Source organism: Meleagris gallopavo, chromosome 1 (assembly GCF_000146605.3).
Source record: "Meleagris gallopavo isolate NT-WF06-2002-E0010 breed Aviagen turkey brand Nicholas breeding stock chromosome 1, Turkey_5.1, whole genome shotgun sequence".
Classification (NCBI taxonomy): Eukaryota; Metazoa; Chordata; class Aves; order Galliformes; family Phasianidae; genus Meleagris; species Meleagris gallopavo.
In genome coordinates, this window is record NC_015011.2 from 167,692,917 (window position 1) to 167,711,679 (window position 18,763).

An 18,763-nucleotide genomic window follows, 5' to 3' on the forward strand; every position below is an offset into this window, starting at 1 on the left:
CAACCTGTTCCAGTGCCTCACCACCCTCTGTGTGAAAAACTTCCTCCTGATACCTAACCTAAACCTCCCCAGTCTCAGTTTAAAACCATTCCGCCTTGTCCTATTACTATCCACCCTCGTAAACAGTCATTCTCTCTCCTTTTTACATGCTCCTTTCAAATATTGGAGGGCCACAATGAGGTCTCCCAAACTCATTCATGATTGCAGTAAACTGCAAGAGGCCTGGGTGATCACTGCTAAATATCGAGGAGGAAGCTTGTCTGAAGCTCGGATTCTTGCCAAGAGAAGCTGCCCTCAAGTTCCTTACCTGCAAGCCCCGAAAGACTTGTTGTTTCCCAAGACCTTTCATAGCTTTCATTTAAAGAACTGAGGTATGCAGTTAGTTAAAACTCCCCACATCTGAGTGAGAATGGTCAGCATGCTGCTTTGGGCCATTAGTTGGGTCCCGAGAGTGGAGACCACTCCATGTATTGGTGGTAGAAGTAAAAATGATGAAAAAAGGTTGGAGTGTAAAATATGTTTTTCTTGTCTTTTTCTCTGGACAGACCTGGAGGGATGAAGACTTAACCTTATTTAATTTAAATTAATGTATGATTGACAACGTGAATGTTAGAGGAAATTCAATTTTAGGAATTAGGTATACATTTTTGTAGTTTATACAAGACTGATGTATTTCAACTAACTGGAAATAGAATGCAACTGGTGGGTCTTTTCGATCTTGTCAGTATTTAAATCTTCCCTTAAGTTGCCTCTGTCTCAAGCTGAAGAGTTCCAGTCTACTTAGATATCAGATTCATGAAAATATTTGCAGGTCTTGATGCAGTCTTCTTACCTTCTATTTCTTGATTATTCTATACCCCTTTGGAGATAGAGCATAGAAGAGAACAAATGTTATACAGTTATATAAATCCTGTCTGAGTTATTTTGCACGGGCACTTCTATTGTGCAAATTACAAATGAACCAGAGAATAAATGATGCTGGCAGGAGAGTGCTGCGACATCACTGATAGAACAGTGCCATGGACTGTTGGGCAATGAAATGTAAAATAGCAAAGTAAACATAAGATAAAATATGTTAAAAATGGTGGTGTTTGAACTGCAATTTTCAACTAAATGTTGTGCTGCACAGGTTGAGCTCAAATGGACTTTACAAATGAACTTTGAAAGGGACAGTAATCACAAATTCAGAGTGCTCCTTTGACAGATAAATGCAACAATTCACATCCCTTGGGAAAGGGCAGTTCTTTCCCTTCTTCTTTCCTTAGCCTTTCAGTGCCCAACTCAGTGTTCCAACTTAGTAAAGTATTTCTTATTTTAAAAAGCTGCTTCAAAAGTAGAATTAAGCAAGTTGTCCACTTAAATTTTGGAAAGAATTGACTTACACAGTGCTGCATATAGCATTCTTCTGGCATTATGGTGTTAGAGTCATCTCAGAAGGGAGCTCAGAGGCCACCCAGTCCAGCCCTTGACTTACAGCAGGGTCAGTGCTGAGTTTGAACCATGTTGCTCAGGGCTCTTCAGCTGTATTTCATAGACTTGTGAAAGGATGGAATCTTAACAGAATCTTTGGGCAACTTCTTTCATTGTTTAATTCTTAATTTATGTTTATTGAATAACAATTACTATCATGCAAACAATAAAATTATAATAATGTAACTGAATCAGTATCTCTAATTCTGGGTCTGTAACTGAAACAGAACACAAGTCAAATAGAGCATCCATCACAAGACAGCTAACATGAAAATTCTGATATTTGACTCTGATGGAAAGTAGGTGGAAAGATGGCTCGAAGCCACGTTATTTTGCCAGTAGTAAGACTTCAGAAATATTTTGAGGCCATTTCTTCTTTTTAGAGTAACGATTCATATACAGTAAATTGTTCCATCACCTGAGTATTTTATTTTAAACAAGCAGTACTCTGGCAATATTTAAAATCTTAAGATTTTGAAAGAGAATAACTTCCTGGCACTGCTGATAATTATTTTTAAAGCATGACAAGCAGCTGTCTCCAGATGGTGGTCTGTGTTCCATATCCTCCTCCTCTACTGTAGATGGAAACGTTTACTGCAGTAGTAATCTGAAGCTTCTTGTAACCTGTCTTTCTTTGTTTCAGCTTTGGTTTGCTTTCGTTAATGGATTCTCTGGGCAGATTTTATTTGAGCGATGGTGCATTGGTCTATATAATGTGGTAAGTGCTACATGTTTTGAATTGGTATTGCTTGGGATGTGTGTTAGTGTGCTCTGTCTCATCTCTCCTAGGAGACAATCTAAGTGTATGTCAGGAAAGGTGAATTCATTTGTAAAAGCCATTTTGATCTACCCTGAGCTATGGAAAGTGAAACATATTGAATGCTGTTTTAAATCACGAAAATAAATTTTGAAAAATAAATTTTGAAAAATGCCCTTAATGCATAAGTGCTTAGCTTAGTATAACTTCAATAAAACTGGAGCTTTTAGATGTAGTTTAATTTTCTCTTTGAAAGCATCTTTGGTCTCTTGTACTGAGATATTTTACTGACTGCTAATGTTCAAAATAGATCTCAAGTCTTAGCCTTTGTGTTTTTATTTTCTTACCTTTTCATAATATGTTATTGTCCCAGTGATTTTGGTCCATGCAAAAACATATTGAAGCATTTACTGATATATAGTTAGTAAATACAGAAGATTTCCTCTCAGATCTTGTAAGAATTAGATGCTCAGTGAAGCATCATGCACTCTGTACTGAGTCAGTACAGAACTGGAAGCAGCATGCTGTGTAACCAGTATTCCTCACCTTAACCAAGTGCAGGATGTGTTAGTCTGGGAGTGCTTTCAGCTTTTAGCTGTGCTTTTCAGGGTCCCACACTGTATCATGTGATTTTATCACTCTAATCAATAACTTTAATCTGATTAAAGCCTGGAAGGTCTCTGAGGCCATGTTTTGCTGCATGCCATTGGCCTGTGCTGGTCTTTTTAAAAGAGTGTTGTATTTGTAACATTACTGATGGCTGGATTCATAAGCTACTAGGACACTTTGTCAGTGTTGAAAAATCCTTTGCATTTCTCTTTAGAGGGAAGGAATTAATTATTATTTTTTTTAATAGACTTTTTCTAAATATATGGAAATACAGAAAAAGACAGCAAATTATCTCTATCACTGAGTAGTATTAATGGAAACACTTCTGTCACATTTCTCTAATCTTAAAAATGATGGCACAAACCCTCATATGCTGTAAGATTTCATACTCTCCATGGAAGGCATTAATTCAGGGATTTTCCACTTCCTCTTCACCCTTATTTCCTGACTGTTGCACAGTCTGTCATTCATGGTTAGATATTTGCATCTATTATCTTTAAACCTGGTTTGATGGATCTACCTACCCTACATTTAAAGCTCATGGATGAGGCTCATCTTAGAGAATCAGTGGAGTATAAATTAATCCTTGTTTCATAAGACCACTATTTTCTAAAAGTAGAACTGGTCCCAGAGAATCACAAAGAATCAAATGCTGGTGGGGTTTTAAGGGCTTTCACAATTTAAAGGTTTTTAAACAGAGTTTAACTCTTCTGTTCTTTTCTATGTTAATTAACCCTCTGTTTCATGCAGTCTCATTAAAATGCTAAGTGTAGGAAATCTTACTAGTATTGTGGTTCCAGCACTTATAGAATCATAGATTCATTTGAATCGGAAGGGACCCTTAAAGACCATCTAGTCCAGCTCCCCCACAATGAGCAGGAACATCTACAGCTAGATCAGGTTTATACTGGTTTATGCTGATTCATATGATAGGATTAGTGTTAGGGTTGCAGAGAATGGCCTCAAATTGTGCTGGGGAAGTTCTGTTGGATATTAAGAAAAATTTCATCTCTGAAAGAGTGGTGAGGTGCTGGAATGGGCTGCCCAGGGAGGTGATGGAGTCACCATGGTTTAGTGGGGAAATCGTGGTGGACGGTTGGACTAGATGATCTTGGAGGTCCAACCTTGGTGATTCTATGATTCTACATTGGAGGCTTCCTTTCAAATTAAAACAAAACAAAAGAAAAAACAACAACAAAAAAACAACCCAAACCACCTCTCCAATAGTGTCTTGATTGAATTGGGAAGTGTCCCAAGAAACATAAAAAAAACTAGGGAATTATCTTAAAGGTATATGAGAACGTGTCATGTTCTGGACTATATTGGACCAGTGGTCTTAGTTCTAGCTCTGCCCACCAATAGTTTAACAATCTGATTTATCACTCTCTGAGCAAAAGAAGTTAGGTCCTGGGATGGAAAAACTGCTTCTTGCTGGTGTCTGGTCCTCCTTGTTACCTTTTGTCTGCTCTCCAGCTCCTTGCTGGTAGGAAACAGAGCCCAGTTTTCACAAAATTGAAACACATGCTAGAGACAGTTCTTAACCTGAAGCTGCTAACTGAACTCTTCTCAAACTGTTAAACGTGCATATATATATAGGGGTTAGAAATTAATTTTCAGATACAAACAGTGTAAAATTATGTGGCTAAAGTTTAGCCTTCAGGCATGCATACTGGTGACATTTTCACTGTGTGACAACAGACAGTAAGAAACATGCATCTCTGAGGTGGCTTTAAATGCACTGCCTCGGAGCCTGGAAACACTTGAAGAAGAATGATGTGGGACCAGTAGAGGCTGAATTGCTGTGATTCTGGTAGGGTTCTGCTGCCTTTCCTGGAAGATTTCTGAGTGTTGGTTATCTCTAAGCAGTCAGAAATAGGGACACACAGAACGTTTGATTTGTTCCTATCAGGACATAACTGGCTGGAGAATTCCTGAAGTACTACAACAGAGAATGGCCATTGTTTTTCAGTGTATTTTTAATGTGACATCTACATTTGCTTTGTCCATAAACTTAGCTTTGGTTAAGCATATTGCATATTTAATTATGCCTACAAGTGTGGCTGTATTTGAACCCATTCCTTCAAGACTTTTTTGAAAAAGTACATTCTGTCTTTGCTTTGCACTCTGGGGAGGCCTACCCTCCCTAGATGAGCTGCTGCATCAGAAACTACTGATGGCTAACTTCTTGAATGTAAGCTGCTTGATTAGTAGCACCAATTTTCATTTATGCTTCTTTTCTTTGTAAGTCAATATTTGAGAGTTACAGATTTCTGAAATTCATGCATGGATTTGTTTGGACATTTGAAAATTATGTCAACACACCAGTTGGTAATGCATCTTCAGTGAAGTGTCTAGGAATTTTTCTGTTGACTACATACTGAAATATTATCAGGGATCCACTTAAAACTCATAGCTGTTTTTAATGAGCATTTGCTTGCTTTGCAGATTTTCACAGCATTGCCACCCTTCACTCTGGGAATTTTTGAACGATCGTGTACTCAAGATAGCATGCTTAGATTTCCACAGCTATACAAAATTACTCAGAATGCAGATGGGTTCAACACAAGGGTAAGGGAAAAATCATCTGTTTCTTCAAGAACAACATGAAACTTCATCACAAAATAACTTATTCCCCACTGTTACTTCTGTTTTATACTACAGTAATGCAACAAGATTGTTGTTTTCAAAGGAATTATGTTTCATTTTAAAAAAGAACAACAACAAAACAAAGTTTGTTTTCAAGTGAAAATTTTCAGAAGTGACTTCAACTGAAACTTGTCCTTAAATATCTGTGAACTGTGATTTCAAAAAATCATTTGTATCTGAATATGATCTTCTAATTCACACCTACTAAAAAATGGTTATCTTACCATTTTTGTAGAAACTGGGTGACTTCATCCACATTTAATGAATATAGAGGTTGTCATAACAGTTCCTTCTAGAGAGCTTTTTCACCGTTAATCTGTTCCTCTCTATTATTAGAGAAAATAAAAATCGGAAAGTAAAAATTGATTTATTTTGACTTTAACTTTTGAAAAATGCATTTTATTTCATTTTGCTATTTTACATGCCAGAAAGTGCCAGCACTGGAACTCTGTGTTTATTTCATAACAGGCACATTTAAAGGTACTTCTGAGTCAAGGTGACTGTAAGACTGCTTTGATTAGAGAAGAGGAAGAATTTTGTTGAGCGCATAAAGCTCTACTTTGTGCAAAACTGCTCTATCTGTAAGTTTAAGAATTGCAGAGCATAGAAAGTATTTGCCCATTAAAAGAAAATAGAACACTTCATGGTATAGAATCAGTCTTTTAAAATCTTTCTTTGAGATAATTAAAGAAAGGTGACTCCATCTGTCTGCTGTATTTTGATAAAGATCTTAAGTTGCTAGTCTGCTTGCCTGTTACATTTTAACTGGTTAGAATAAAACTGTCCAACTGGACCAGTGTTTTCTTGTGACAGAGAAGAAATTGTAGGAGGAAATGGATCTTAGGAAAGTTTAGGTATTTCACTTCAGGAAAAATATCGTCTGACTCTAAACTACACAATGAAGCATTTGTTGGGAGTTAGAGAGAGGTCAAGAGTTTTGGACTTTACTGATGACTTGGTTTGTTTTCCCTCAGGTTTTCTGGGGTCACTGCATCAATGCCCTGATCCATTCCATCATTCTCTTCTGGTTTCCACTGAAAGTACTGGAGCACGGTAACAGCTTCATTATTTCTTACGCCAGTAACTGATGTTCAGTCTTATAGAGCCAATGTGTTTGCAGAGTTGGAGGTTGTAACAAGTTCTAAGGAAATAATGCTGACTCTAGCTGCTGTTCTTGGCCAGTTATCTGGCGGCTTCCTGAGTTTATTCCTATTTAATTTAATTATTGTTCGTGTAATGACTTTAATACTTAAGAAATTAGACTACTGTTTTGCCAAAGTCTTACTCAAACACTAAAAAGTTCTGTACAGCACCTGATTTTTTTCCGTGATGTGTTTAGACTTTAACTTTTTACTGTATGTTTTGCAATGGTTGTTAAAGCAGCTGGTAGCTGTATTACAAGCATTTGTTTTATCTTTCTGAATCTTACCCATTCCATAATGCAGTACTGTAAAATATAAAGTGAAAGAATGAGATTTCACTATCACTGCAGTCTGTGGTAGAAGTGAATTGCCTGGATTGGAAAAGATCGGATCGTGAGTCAGATATTAGGAAAACAAGACTTTTTTGTATGAACCAAGTTTACTAAGACTTGCTTTCTCTGAAATGTAGTGCAACTGCACAGTATTTCATGGAACAGTAAATCCCATGCAGTTCCTACTTAGATTTATTATATAATTGTGTGGGCAGAGAAAACATGGGAAGTTCGTTTTACTGTATTAAGAAATGGGACAAGATCAAATGTGGAATTTGGAGGAACTATTTATCAAAACATGAGTTTTTCAAAACAAACACTTATCTAGAAACACTGATTTCAAAATCCTTCAGCTTGAGGATGGATTAATTGGAGAGAAGGTAAAAGAAAAGAAACGGAAGATGAATGCTCACATCAAAGGGGCATGATGGTGGAGATATGGAGGAGGCAGGTTCGTGTTTCTCTTTACCTGGTTCAGTAAAACTTCAGTGTCATATCCTCAGTGACAACTTCACACAGTGTGTGACAGACCATACAAGAAGGACACCTCCCTTTCCTCTGTGGGCTGAGAGCTCTGTTTCAGTGTAGGGGGAGAGAGGTTGTTTTTGTTTCATTGGTCTTTGTTTTGCTTTGGGGGGCCTGGGGTTGTTCTGTTTCACTATTTTTATGGGAAATGTTAATCTTGTATAGCTCCTCTTTAAATCCAACTTAAGCTGCTCTGGGCTGATATCTGTAATAGTTGCAGGCTATGTTTTCTGTTTCAGTCTTCCATAAACAGTTTTCTGACTATTCAGGTTCTAAGTAGATAATACACTTTTGCTTTAAACAGCTGGAATGGTAAGACTGAAATAGTCACCTGCTCACATGGTAATTTTCTTTCTCAGATAATTTCAATAGGTTGCTTAGCTTGCTTTCCAAAGAGGAATGAATATTGAATTTTCAAGTTTCTCTGTATTTCTAAGTAAAAAAAAAGAAATGCCAGTGCAATACACAAAAGTGCACCATTTTAACTGGGATGTTTTTCAACCTCTCGAGTTGCTTAGAATCTGAAGTGCACATGTTTAGTGAACACATATTTCTAAAGCCATACCCTTTCACATACACCATTCACTGAACATCTGTCTGTTCTCGTTAACAGAAATATCATTCCTTTCAGGACTGCTTAGCCTTCTGAAGTGGAAGGTTATGGAAAACTCTGGAAACAAAAATTCAGTACATTGACACATTGCAATTAACTTAAAAAAAAAATAAATAAGACTTGCAGCAAATTTTTCTCCATTACTTAAATGTGCACTGTGGTGTGCTAGGGCAATATACTGTCAGAGTCATTAGATGAGTTTATTATAGAGCTATCAAAACAGGTAAGTTTTTAGGCATCCCCTTTGTCAATAAACTGAGACGTTAGGCATCACCAGGATTTATGGGATGTGGAAGGCTCCATTTTCTCATGCTCTTTGCCTTTTTTGTTGACACTAGAGCAAAGAGGCTGCTAAAACTTTGTGTATTTGTGAATGATACGATAAATTTCTGAGGCCACAGAGTACCAGGAGAAAAAATGGGCTGATAGAGATGCCTGTGAAAATCAAACCTATTGCTGAGCAAACTGGATCCAGTTTTTGATCTTGTTCTGCTGTTTGTGATTAGTATATCTGGTGCTGTTTCATAGTATTTGGGTTCAAAATAGAAAGAAAAGCCACAATATAGAATCGGTGCCTTCTGGAAGATATTCAGAATCTGTCAGTTGTTCAGAGAAAAACACATGCAGCGATTATAGAAGCAAACCCTCACGAGTAGCTTGGACAGCTGCACTGTCTGAACCTTTTACCCATGCGCTGGACAGAGTCTTTACCAGAGGTCATGCTGTCGGGGGCTCTTCTCTGTAGACTTCAAGATCCTGGAGGCATGCTTTACAGGAACATAGTTAACTAAGTAGGTGACCCTGGTTTTACAATGTCAGATCCAGTTTTGCAAATAAACCTAGCTAAGTGGTACCCTCATAGTAGAAGCACTGTACTAGGCAGTATGTGTTTAGGAACAAGTCCAAGGGTTTTATCTTAAGCCTTTTTCATCCCTGCTGTTTGTGTATTTCTTTAGCAGTTGTCTTAAAACCTGTGAAAATACCAGTACTTACCATGCTTGTGTAATGCTTGAAAGTTCCTGTGAGTATGAGTTCATTTGGCATTAGTGTAGCTGTTGAGTGTGCTTTCGTGGTGTTCCGGTTTTATTCAGCATGGGCTAAGAAAGACTAAACAGACATTTGAAGCATTGCCAAGGTTGGCACTTGCAAGTGATAGATTAACATGTACTTACCCTTCTGTGCACTTGTCTAAGAGAAAGCGTGTGGAGGGACTGAATGCTGCTCAGTTACTGAATTAACCTCCAGTGAGGTATTTTAGATATTAAATGTACTTTTAAGAGAAAGCTGCAAAAGATCAATCTACATACTCAACTTTACTTCAGCACAGATCAAGTCAGTATAGGCTTTATTCACAGCAGAATTTGTTAGAGCTGTCAATAAGCAGCACAGAACAGATAGTCACAGAAGTGATGCCGACCTACCTCAGCTCTTAGAGACAAATTACACATTAGTGCCTGGCAAAAGTTTCCCTTCTGCTAACAGCTTCTGACAAACAGGGCTGTATATATACACTCTATATGAGCATTCTGTCTTGTTTAGCACAACTGGTGCCTTACCAGTAGCTCACAGCTTCTACAAGTGCTCTTTGACATTCCAAAAGACAAGTTTGGAACCAGTTACTGTCCAGCCTCCTCAAAATCTCCTCGATGCTGCTTCTGTTCTGTTGATAAACTGGTTAACAAATGTGACAATTCTTCTTTTTCAGATGCAGTATTCACAAACGGGCAGGGAATCGACTATTTATTTGTTGGGAACATAGTTTACACTGTAAGTTTATGTATCAAGATATTTTTGAGTGGTAATTTTTTTACCATCAGAAAATTATTTTTTTACTGTCAGAAAATTATGTAAATCAGAAGGAAATTTACATGAAGTCAGACCTATGTTACGAGCCTGATTTTTTTTGCCTACTTTCATTTTTTTTTTAACACATGGACAAACAGTATCTTCTGCTGTGTCCATCCATGACTCCATTCTGCCCAGGCTCCAGGAGGTTGGTTGGTACTTAGATGGTACTTCCATTTTTTGGTGTTAAAAGGAGATTGGGCTGTGAACACCTCCAAATTTGAGAGTGCTGATACTGAAGCTGTCTTACGTCTTTTTACTTTACAGTATGTTGTAGTCACTGTTTGCCTAAAAGCTGGCTTGGAAACAACTGCATGGACTAGAGTAAGTATCCTTCATTAGATTTTATTTTATTAGCATACGTTTTTCCCTGATGAGGATTAATACAGAAAAGTAGTACTAAAAATCATTTGAGGCTACAATATTTTAATTGCATCTTTTATTTAAGGATAAAGTAAGTTCCATAACTACAGGAGAGGAGAATGAATGCATTCTAAAGATGTAATAAAAAAAGAGCATCCTGTCAGAAGTAGGAATTCTAATTCTAATTCTAAAATAATTTTGCCAACATTTTTAAATATTGAAAATTTAGAAAAAGATAATAGAAATTTGCATAAGAACATCTTTTTACTCTGTAGGTCCTTCAAAAATTAATGCAGTATTGAATGATGTCTGCCCACAGATAAACAAATGGGTTTTGCAGAGTTCTTTGAAGCTAGTAAAAAGCACTGGTGACTTCACATTGGTTGAGAATGTTTGTATGGAAACTTTCAGCAATAAATAAGGGATGTTAGTCAAACAGTTGTGTTGATTCCTAGATTTGAGTCATTTACATGCAGTGAGTGAATGCTCTGTTATTGGTAGGTGTCAGAATCTGCCAGGGCAGTGACCTCCAAAGAATATGGGGGGTAGGAGGGTTCCTGTGTTGATGGAGTTCCAGCACTTTTCTTCCTTTGTCTAAACCTCATGAAAACACAAATACTGTGAGTTTGGTGGAGTCCCTGTTTCTCCACACCCGTATGAGATGCCTTACAGAAATATAGTTTTCATCATATTCTAAGACGTAGTGCCCTTGAGACTAAGCTGTGTTGAGGAGCCCCATATTCTTATTCTATCCGTTTTCTGGAGGGACTTGGCTAAATCTCATAACCTCTTTCCTCCTATTAGTTGTAAAATGTTTCCTTTCGTTTCTCACAGAGGAATTGTTAAGATTAATGAGCTGACGTCTGCTCTGAATTTTAAAGATGAAATACTATCTGTATAGGCTATTTAGTTATTAGGGAAATGCTAGTGCTTTCTACCTTATTCACTCATCAGAAAATAAAATGGGGTCTTTTTTGTTGTTGCTTATGCACAGATTCTGTGTTGTGTACCAATGTTTTAAAATGCAAAAGCAGTTAGAAACAAATTAATCCCCTGTGCACTGAAAGATGACTTATTCAAATCTGCAGTGGAAGCACATGAGCCCGTTTAGATCCTGTTATGTTTGAATTATTTGATGCTTCCTCCTCTCTCCCCTTCCCTGTAAGTGGTGACTTTTCAGTCACCTGGGAATAATAATGATTTCCCCTTTCCTAACTTCATTTTAAAAGATATCATAATTTTTAGTAGATCTCAATGTTCTTGAACAGTGGCATTTTATACAGGAAGTTATTGTTCTACAACAGAAAAATGTTTGTATTTATAATCTTTTTTTTTTCTATATATACTATAATCCCTGTCCCATTGCTTGGACCAAGTGATTCTCATCCTCATGGAATCTGATATTACTATTATTATTTCAGCTGTGAGTGAATCAACAAACAAAGAATCTTTAGGTTACCTGAAGAGTATTAAATGTACAACATTGAGTTAAGCCTCTTCTCCATCATCGGCTGGATTGGTTACATGCAATTTGTTCTTCAGAGTGAGAGGGACACTGCAGTCCACTTGGGAGACATGTTGGGTTCAGCTGAAAGCTTTAAAATATGAAACACAGATTCAGTGTTGCTGAGAGGCTCGTATACCCAGTAGGCAGCGTGGAAAGAAAGGCTTTGGTAAAAGCAGTAACATGACAAAGAGAGAAATCTGCCCATTAGAGCTCTGTGGGGCAACTTTCTCTTCATGTTGCCTGTATATAACATTGCAGCAGGCTTTTCCAAAACACAGCTTTCTTCACTGCTTTACCACACTGCTTAAACCACTTCAGATAAATTGGATGCATAAGACATGCAGTGTTGTTTTTTAATTTTTTAGTATGAGCACTATATTTCATTTTCTGTCATTTAACACATCTGACAAATTTGCTGCTTCTGCTTTGCACGTGAGTTCTTCAGCAGTAAATGATAGATCAGTAGAAAATTATCAGTGCAGAGCTTGGTAGGGTTAGCGTTTAAGAAATGGTCTCCAGCAGGACAAGGAGGGCTCATTCAAAAAGCAGAGAAAGGTAGAGAACTAATGCGAATAAATACAAACTTGATATTTGTGAAGGGAGGTATGTGCTGAGAGATGATTGGGACAACCATGAGAATATGATGAAAACAAAATGAGCAAAGACTTTACAAAGCTTTGCAAGGGCAAGATTAAGAACTGCAGAACTCAAGAACTGCCCTGCCAGCAGAACGGAAAGAACCAAGACAGAAGATTCACTACCATAAATAGTGAATAGGAATAGGAATGTGTCTTTGAGTGGTTTCTCTGCTTACTTTTATCTTTACAGCTTTTAATTCTAAAGCCTGTAGGAGTCTGCAGTTTGGAAGTACCAGTCCAAGCCATCCTGGCTCTTCTGTCCACTTGTTTGGGATGGCAGGCTGTGGCTCAGAGGAAGCTGTCATCTACTTTTGGGAGAGCAGGGCTGGTGCTGTTCTCCTGCCACCGCTTGGGAATGGCTTCTCCTTAAATGAATTCCTGCAGCAGCCTCACAGCACTCTTCAGTGGAGCTGAACACACAGTTGCTTGCTGTGGCAGGGCTCTATTCTGGTCAGAATATTGGCATGAAATGTCCCTTGTTTTCAGAACAGCAAGCAAATCAAATGAACTAAATAGCCCCAACTTCCCCCAAATTCAAAATAATAAAATCTCCTAGTCTCTTATTTATTTATTTCATAATCATAGAATCCTTTACTTTAAAGGGACTTTAAAGGTCATCTAGTCCAACTCCCCTGCAATGAACAGGGATCAGGTTTTATTCACCTTAAAACTCGATCAGAATAACTTTTACAGCTGCTTCCAGTCAGGTACCCTTGGGTGAAACAAGTAAATAGGGTTAGAGTTAGGGTCTGAAAACAAACCTTCCTGCCCACAGTGTCTCTCCTGGAAGGAGCCCACCCCATGTCCTGCTCGCTTGCCCAGCCTCCTTAGGGGTTGAACAAAACTCTGACTTTCTGAGGGTGCCTGGAAGAGCATTCTTTCCATCACCTCTAAAGTTCTGCTGTATGAATGCTCCTACTGTTTGCCGTCTCCAGTTGCTTCCAGCTATCTGCCAGTCTGCACTGGTGCTGCAGGCTCCCTGCTTGTTTCCTCTACTTCTGCTCAAGAAAGCTCTCCTTTCTGAAGATGCTCAGTACTTCCAGGGAAGGAGCAGTCTTCTCCCTCTAGAAGTTTCGTTCTCACAGCAGACAGAATGCAGTACCTACCGTTAAGCACTTTGATTCTCAGACACCCTGTTTGAAAAAGAAAAACAAGTCAACAAATATAGTAATCAAAAACAAAGTATAAATCTGAGAACTAAACAAACACTGTATGTATCCACTACAGCCCCCAGTGAATGAATTCATTGCCATGTTTCTAAGGCCGTATGTACGTAGTAATTAAGATTTATGCAGGTACTTCTCTGAGTTGGAGCCAAAGTCATCAGCCGCAGGGGTTGCTGGCATCCAAAAAAGCTGGAGCCAATAGTGAGCTCAGTTGCGTGTGACAACCAAAATTACTGATTCCATCCACTGCACTGCAAAAGTAAACAACTTAAATCATCTTAAACAGCAAAATAGTTTGGGTGTGTAGGAGAAATGACTTTCCTTAATGCAACTGAAATGAACTGTGTGCTGGACATATTCTTGGTCACTTTGATACTGCCTTCATTTACTCTTAGTCTGCAGATTAAAGAATCACTAAAGATGTAAACCATATTGCAGATCCATAAATCACTTAAAACACTTTTAGAGTAGTAAAGGAAAGCTAATCAGTAGATGTTGATGGTTTAAGCAGTGGTATCACAACACTGAACCTTCTTCAGTGAAAGGTGTGTGGTGCACATGGATGTGTGCATGTACTCTGACATGAAGGATTTGTCAGTACGAACTTTAACCTGTGCCTTTGAAAAATTCTACCTTGATGTATGTGTTGAACCTGGCATGTCTACAGTGGGAACCAGGAGCTAGATGAGAGAAATCAGAGCTCTAAGGAAAATCTGATGAGTTTTTAGAGCTCCAAGTAAGACAGATTGGCTGGGAAGACTGACTGCCTGCTCTGTTGTGAGGCAGAGATTAAAGAGGAGGCTGTTTTATGCTGTTTAAACAACCTCTGCTACTGGCCTGAGACCAAGGGCAGTAGACAGGCCCGAGTGAGGCTGATAGAAACCTGACCAGAAAAATAACTGCTGAGGTGGCCGGGAGGTGCGCTGTACTGACTCTCCTCTCCCTGCTCCTTGACAGTTCAGTCATCTGGCCGTCTGGGGAAGCATGCTGCTCTGGCTCGTCTTCTTCGGTGTCTACTCAGCCATCTGGCCCACAATCCCCATCGCACCCGACATGCTGGGGCAGGTCAGTATGAAGGCTTGGTAGCACAGCCGGCCTCGGCTGCTTCTCTGCCTCAGCCAGCACATGCACAAGAGGCTTGTAAAGGATTGTATGCTACTAAGAGCACTTGTACTTAACATTTTTTTAAAGCTCTGTGCATTCATTTAGCTTAATCTCCTCGTTAGAAGAACTCTTTCTCCCTGAAGATGACATCATACACAATCACAGGCACTGTCAAATCTACATGGCAAGTCTCACTTCACTTGAATAGCAGTGAAAATAGCTCTTTGATTAATGCTTTCCTAATTAGACTTCTTTTTTTTTTTTTTAAACTCTAGGTACAAATCTAGTCTTCCATATATTTTGGTGTAATATTTTTCCCTTTCCCCTGCATTTGTTCAGAATGAATCAGAATTGACTTGAGAACAGCATGAGATGGTCAGAGGCAGAAGGGAAACTGACCTGTTAATGGTCCCTCTATAACACCACTGGAATGTTGGATTTGTTCCTTCAGTGTCAGCTGAGTTCCAGGTGGTGAAATTTTTCCCTTTGGTGTCATTATTTCAACCTGTGGTGAGCACAGTGAGTCACAAGCCTGTAAAAATCACTCAAAAGCCTTGTGAATATTTAAAATAGAGGGCTTCAAGGAACAATGAAGAATTTAAAAATATATGGTAAAAAAAATATTCTGTAGAGTGGAACTGTGTCAAACTGACCCACAAAGTGAGTTTTACATAAGTGTTACCTTTAAAGAAAGGATGCTGTTTATGATGGATTATGTTTATGATACAGAAAGAAAAAAAAAAAACTGGAGTTTTAGCAAAGAGTTGGAGTATATTTAAGGATGGATGACTCAGGTCATCCTTGTGTAGTAGAAAGTAGTAGTTAAAATAATCAAAGTTTGAAGAAACCAAATAGAGATTTTTGAATTTACTCTCTCATTCGTACTCAACAAGAGCAGTCTGGCATCATCATATTACTAACAAAGTGCATGTTGTATAATTGCTGACAAAGCACTGGGGATAACAGGGGCTGTTGTAGGCATTCACAGACAGCTTTTTGCAACAGATGATTGTGACAGGCTGGGGTCAGCAGGTAAGTGGCTGACAGACAAAACCTAACTTTTTGGATAGCATTTTTTGGTGTCATCTCTGTGTTTCATAGCACATACCACAACAGCAGCTGTAGTTCATATATTTGTGTATCAGGCAGAAATTTGACTGAATATCACATGGTGCCATTAAATGTTTGTCCTCCACAGCAGATTATAGTGCTGCCCCAAACAAAAAGATTTACATTAATAAAGTTCTGGTTTTGCTTGGATATATTTTAAAAATATATTTTTGAATTTAAAGTTTGAATTGATTTTCTGACATCATGGCTTGGGAAATGGTACTAATGTCTTGAAAAGTGTGTATACATATATGTGCATATGTTTTGCATGTTATGTTTTTGACACTATATTCTGATGCATTGTTGGATTTTCCTTGATTTTGTAAAATCAAGGAGGGTTTCTAAGGTAAAAGGAACTTGCTTACCACTTGCATTAACTTCTGCAAAAGCTTGTGAGTAATCAGGTGCTGTCAGAATACCAGCTTAAGGTGAAATGTGCTGTTATCGTGCTAGGTTGCCTTGCTTCTTCCCAAACTTAAGGTATTCTTTGCTCCTGCTTTCTGTCTTTCTGCATTTGCGAGTAATCAAGATATCGTAAAAGTAAAATGAGATGATGAAAAAAAATTGGTTTTTAAAATATCTTTTTGTGTGCGTGTGTATGTGTTTATTAAATGAACCAAATTCCAGAAGCTGTTAGGTATTTATTTTATGCAAATGCAATAGCACTTTTGATGGGAGCTATTCTAACTACTGTACTTATCTGGCATCTGTGCAGGCCAGGACTTTGTGCCGTGAGTAAAAGGCCTGGATGTGCGAAACAGTTTATTTTGCCCATTCATCAGATGTCAGCATGAACCTTTCAGATATTTAATTATGTGAAAAGATGTTTAGTTTCTGTTGGGATTTACTGAACCATTTTTACAAAGTCTTTCTTTCTTTTGGCTATATCTTGAACATTGTCATGGAGAAAATACTACCTTTTTTTTTCCCCTCCTGAAGGGCAAACAACTTAATTTTTATCTTCTATCAGAGTCAACATATTTCTTCTTTCTCCACCATACAACTTCCTAATAGAATGCATGTAATGCAATAAAACAAATACATGATAAAAATGTCGAAAGTACATGATAAAAATGTCGATAGTCCTTAAGAGAAGTTTCCAAGAGCAAGACATCTGGTACTTTGGAAATAAACTCTGGTTGTTTTGGGGATACCTTTTCAGATACACAAATATAGTTGCCTTTAGTAGGATCTGTAGAAATAAATCAAGACAAAGTCATTCCTCTCATAGGTGACTTTCCTGAATCCTTTTGTTTTTTGGTGGTTTTGTTTGTTTGTTTGTTTGGAGGAGTTATCCTGGTGTTTTCAGAGGATAGTGACCTGAGAACAGCCAGTGCCTATTTTTTATTGCCTTTGAAGCCAAGATGCTTCCATGGGAGCCATGCCCCAAAGAGAACAGTGAGCAGTAACATCTGTGCTCACTTCTTGCATATGTCATACAGGTGTGTGCGTAAAATGCTGCTCATCTTTTTTTCAGTGTGTTTCTTCATAGGAATTGCAGCTTACTTTGGGTTTATGAGAATAATGTTACACTGCATGGGATCAAAGTCTGTATGTGAATACATCCGCCCATGCATGTACAAAGGTACTTAGATCTGAAGGCATTTGTAATGTACATGTATGTAAGAAAACATGTATGAAAGTGATCAAGCTTTGATTCTTGATCCAGGCATTATCTAAAACAAAGAGGAACAAATCTCTTCCTTCCCCACCCCAGAGTCAAATGCGGTATTTTGAGTGTTTTAGAGGAAGGGTGTTCCTGTCAACCTCCTGGAAACCTCTGGTATTGGGTCTGGACGGAGCAAGGCTTAAGATGTCAGTTTTGCTATCTGTTTCCATACTGTAATGTAATAGTGTTTTGTCTTTGTCTCAGTAGTTGTTACCATTAATGAAATGCTTTCAGGAAAATTAGGACTACTTTTTTGACCTTGAGGAGAGAGGGTAAAAAGAATGTTTTTTAAATCTGTTTTTGAGAGAGTCACAGATCGTTAATCCACGGTGCAAGTTAGAAATGTCTAGGTTTTTATATTTTTGCTTTGTGTTATATGTGGTCTTAGCTCAGAACTGGGATTTTGAGTTTGGAACACATCTTGATGTCAGAGCAGCATTCAAAAGACCTCCCTCACGTGAACCTTCCAGCCCCACCACAGCAAGAGAATGTTGCAGTTGGAGCTGCTGCATTTTCCATTTTCTTTTGTATGGCTGCTCTTGAGAATAAATGGTTGTTCCATCAGCTCTGCTTCTGTGGAGTGTAAGCAGCTGAATGTAGGAGCCACTCTAATGCTTTCCTAGTTCTAATCCTTTATGGAAGACTTTTTTTCTTCTTTTCTTGTTTTGTTTTGTTTCCAGCTGAGTTGTCAAATTCTTGCTAGGTTATCTGATTATTTACTTAGAGTTTAAGAAAGCTGTGCATCGTTTTTGCCAGGCTGCTTTTTAAAGGATCCCAGCAGTGGAGATGTCTGTTTGATCCTATTTAATGTGTCAGTACCAGTACTTACTCAAAGTAGTGGTTCATCAAAGAAAACATCTTCCTCTCTTAGCAAAGCTTCCTCCTCTTTTCTGTTTGTATGCCATTAGCACGACAGATCCACCTTAGCTCTTGCAGCAGATATTTGACTTTGGAAGGCAGTGTAGCGGATTTCATTTACACTGCGTGCACGGCTGGTTTTGTGCTGACCTTTAGTCTGAAACTCTTTTAAATCTTGCTGATTGAGTTGTTGCCAGAGCCTTTGAGAAACATGCATGGGACGACTTGAACAACACAAGACCAAGAAAAAACAACAACAAAAAGCTGGAGATTAGATACTAATCATTTTTTCAACATAATAAACAGGTTTCACATTACAGCCTTCTCAAATCTGTACTGAAATACAGCTCAGCATACATTTCCATGCCTTTCAGAATATTTCTGCCTTTTCTTCTCTACACTTGTTTTT

At 38.2% G+C, this 18,763-nt stretch overlaps 1 protein-coding gene across 1 annotated transcript; it reads left to right on the forward strand.

The window, feature by feature from the left end:
• The first annotated feature begins 2,010 nt into the window (after positions 1 to 2,010).
• LOC100547665 (phospholipid-transporting ATPase IB-like) lies at positions 2,011 to 14,897 on the forward strand. The gene is made up of 6 exons (XM_019612176.2): positions 2,011 to 2,188; positions 5,282 to 5,404; positions 6,457 to 6,535; positions 9,800 to 9,861; positions 10,207 to 10,263; positions 14,571 to 14,897. Exons 2-6 carry the CDS (start codon positions 5,345 to 5,347, stop codon positions 14,697 to 14,699), a joined length of 387 nt encoding a protein of 128 aa, XP_019467721.1. The 5' UTR covers positions 2,011 to 2,188; positions 5,282 to 5,344; the 3' UTR covers positions 14,700 to 14,897.
• The last annotated feature ends 3,866 nt before the right edge of the window (positions 14,898 to 18,763 follow it).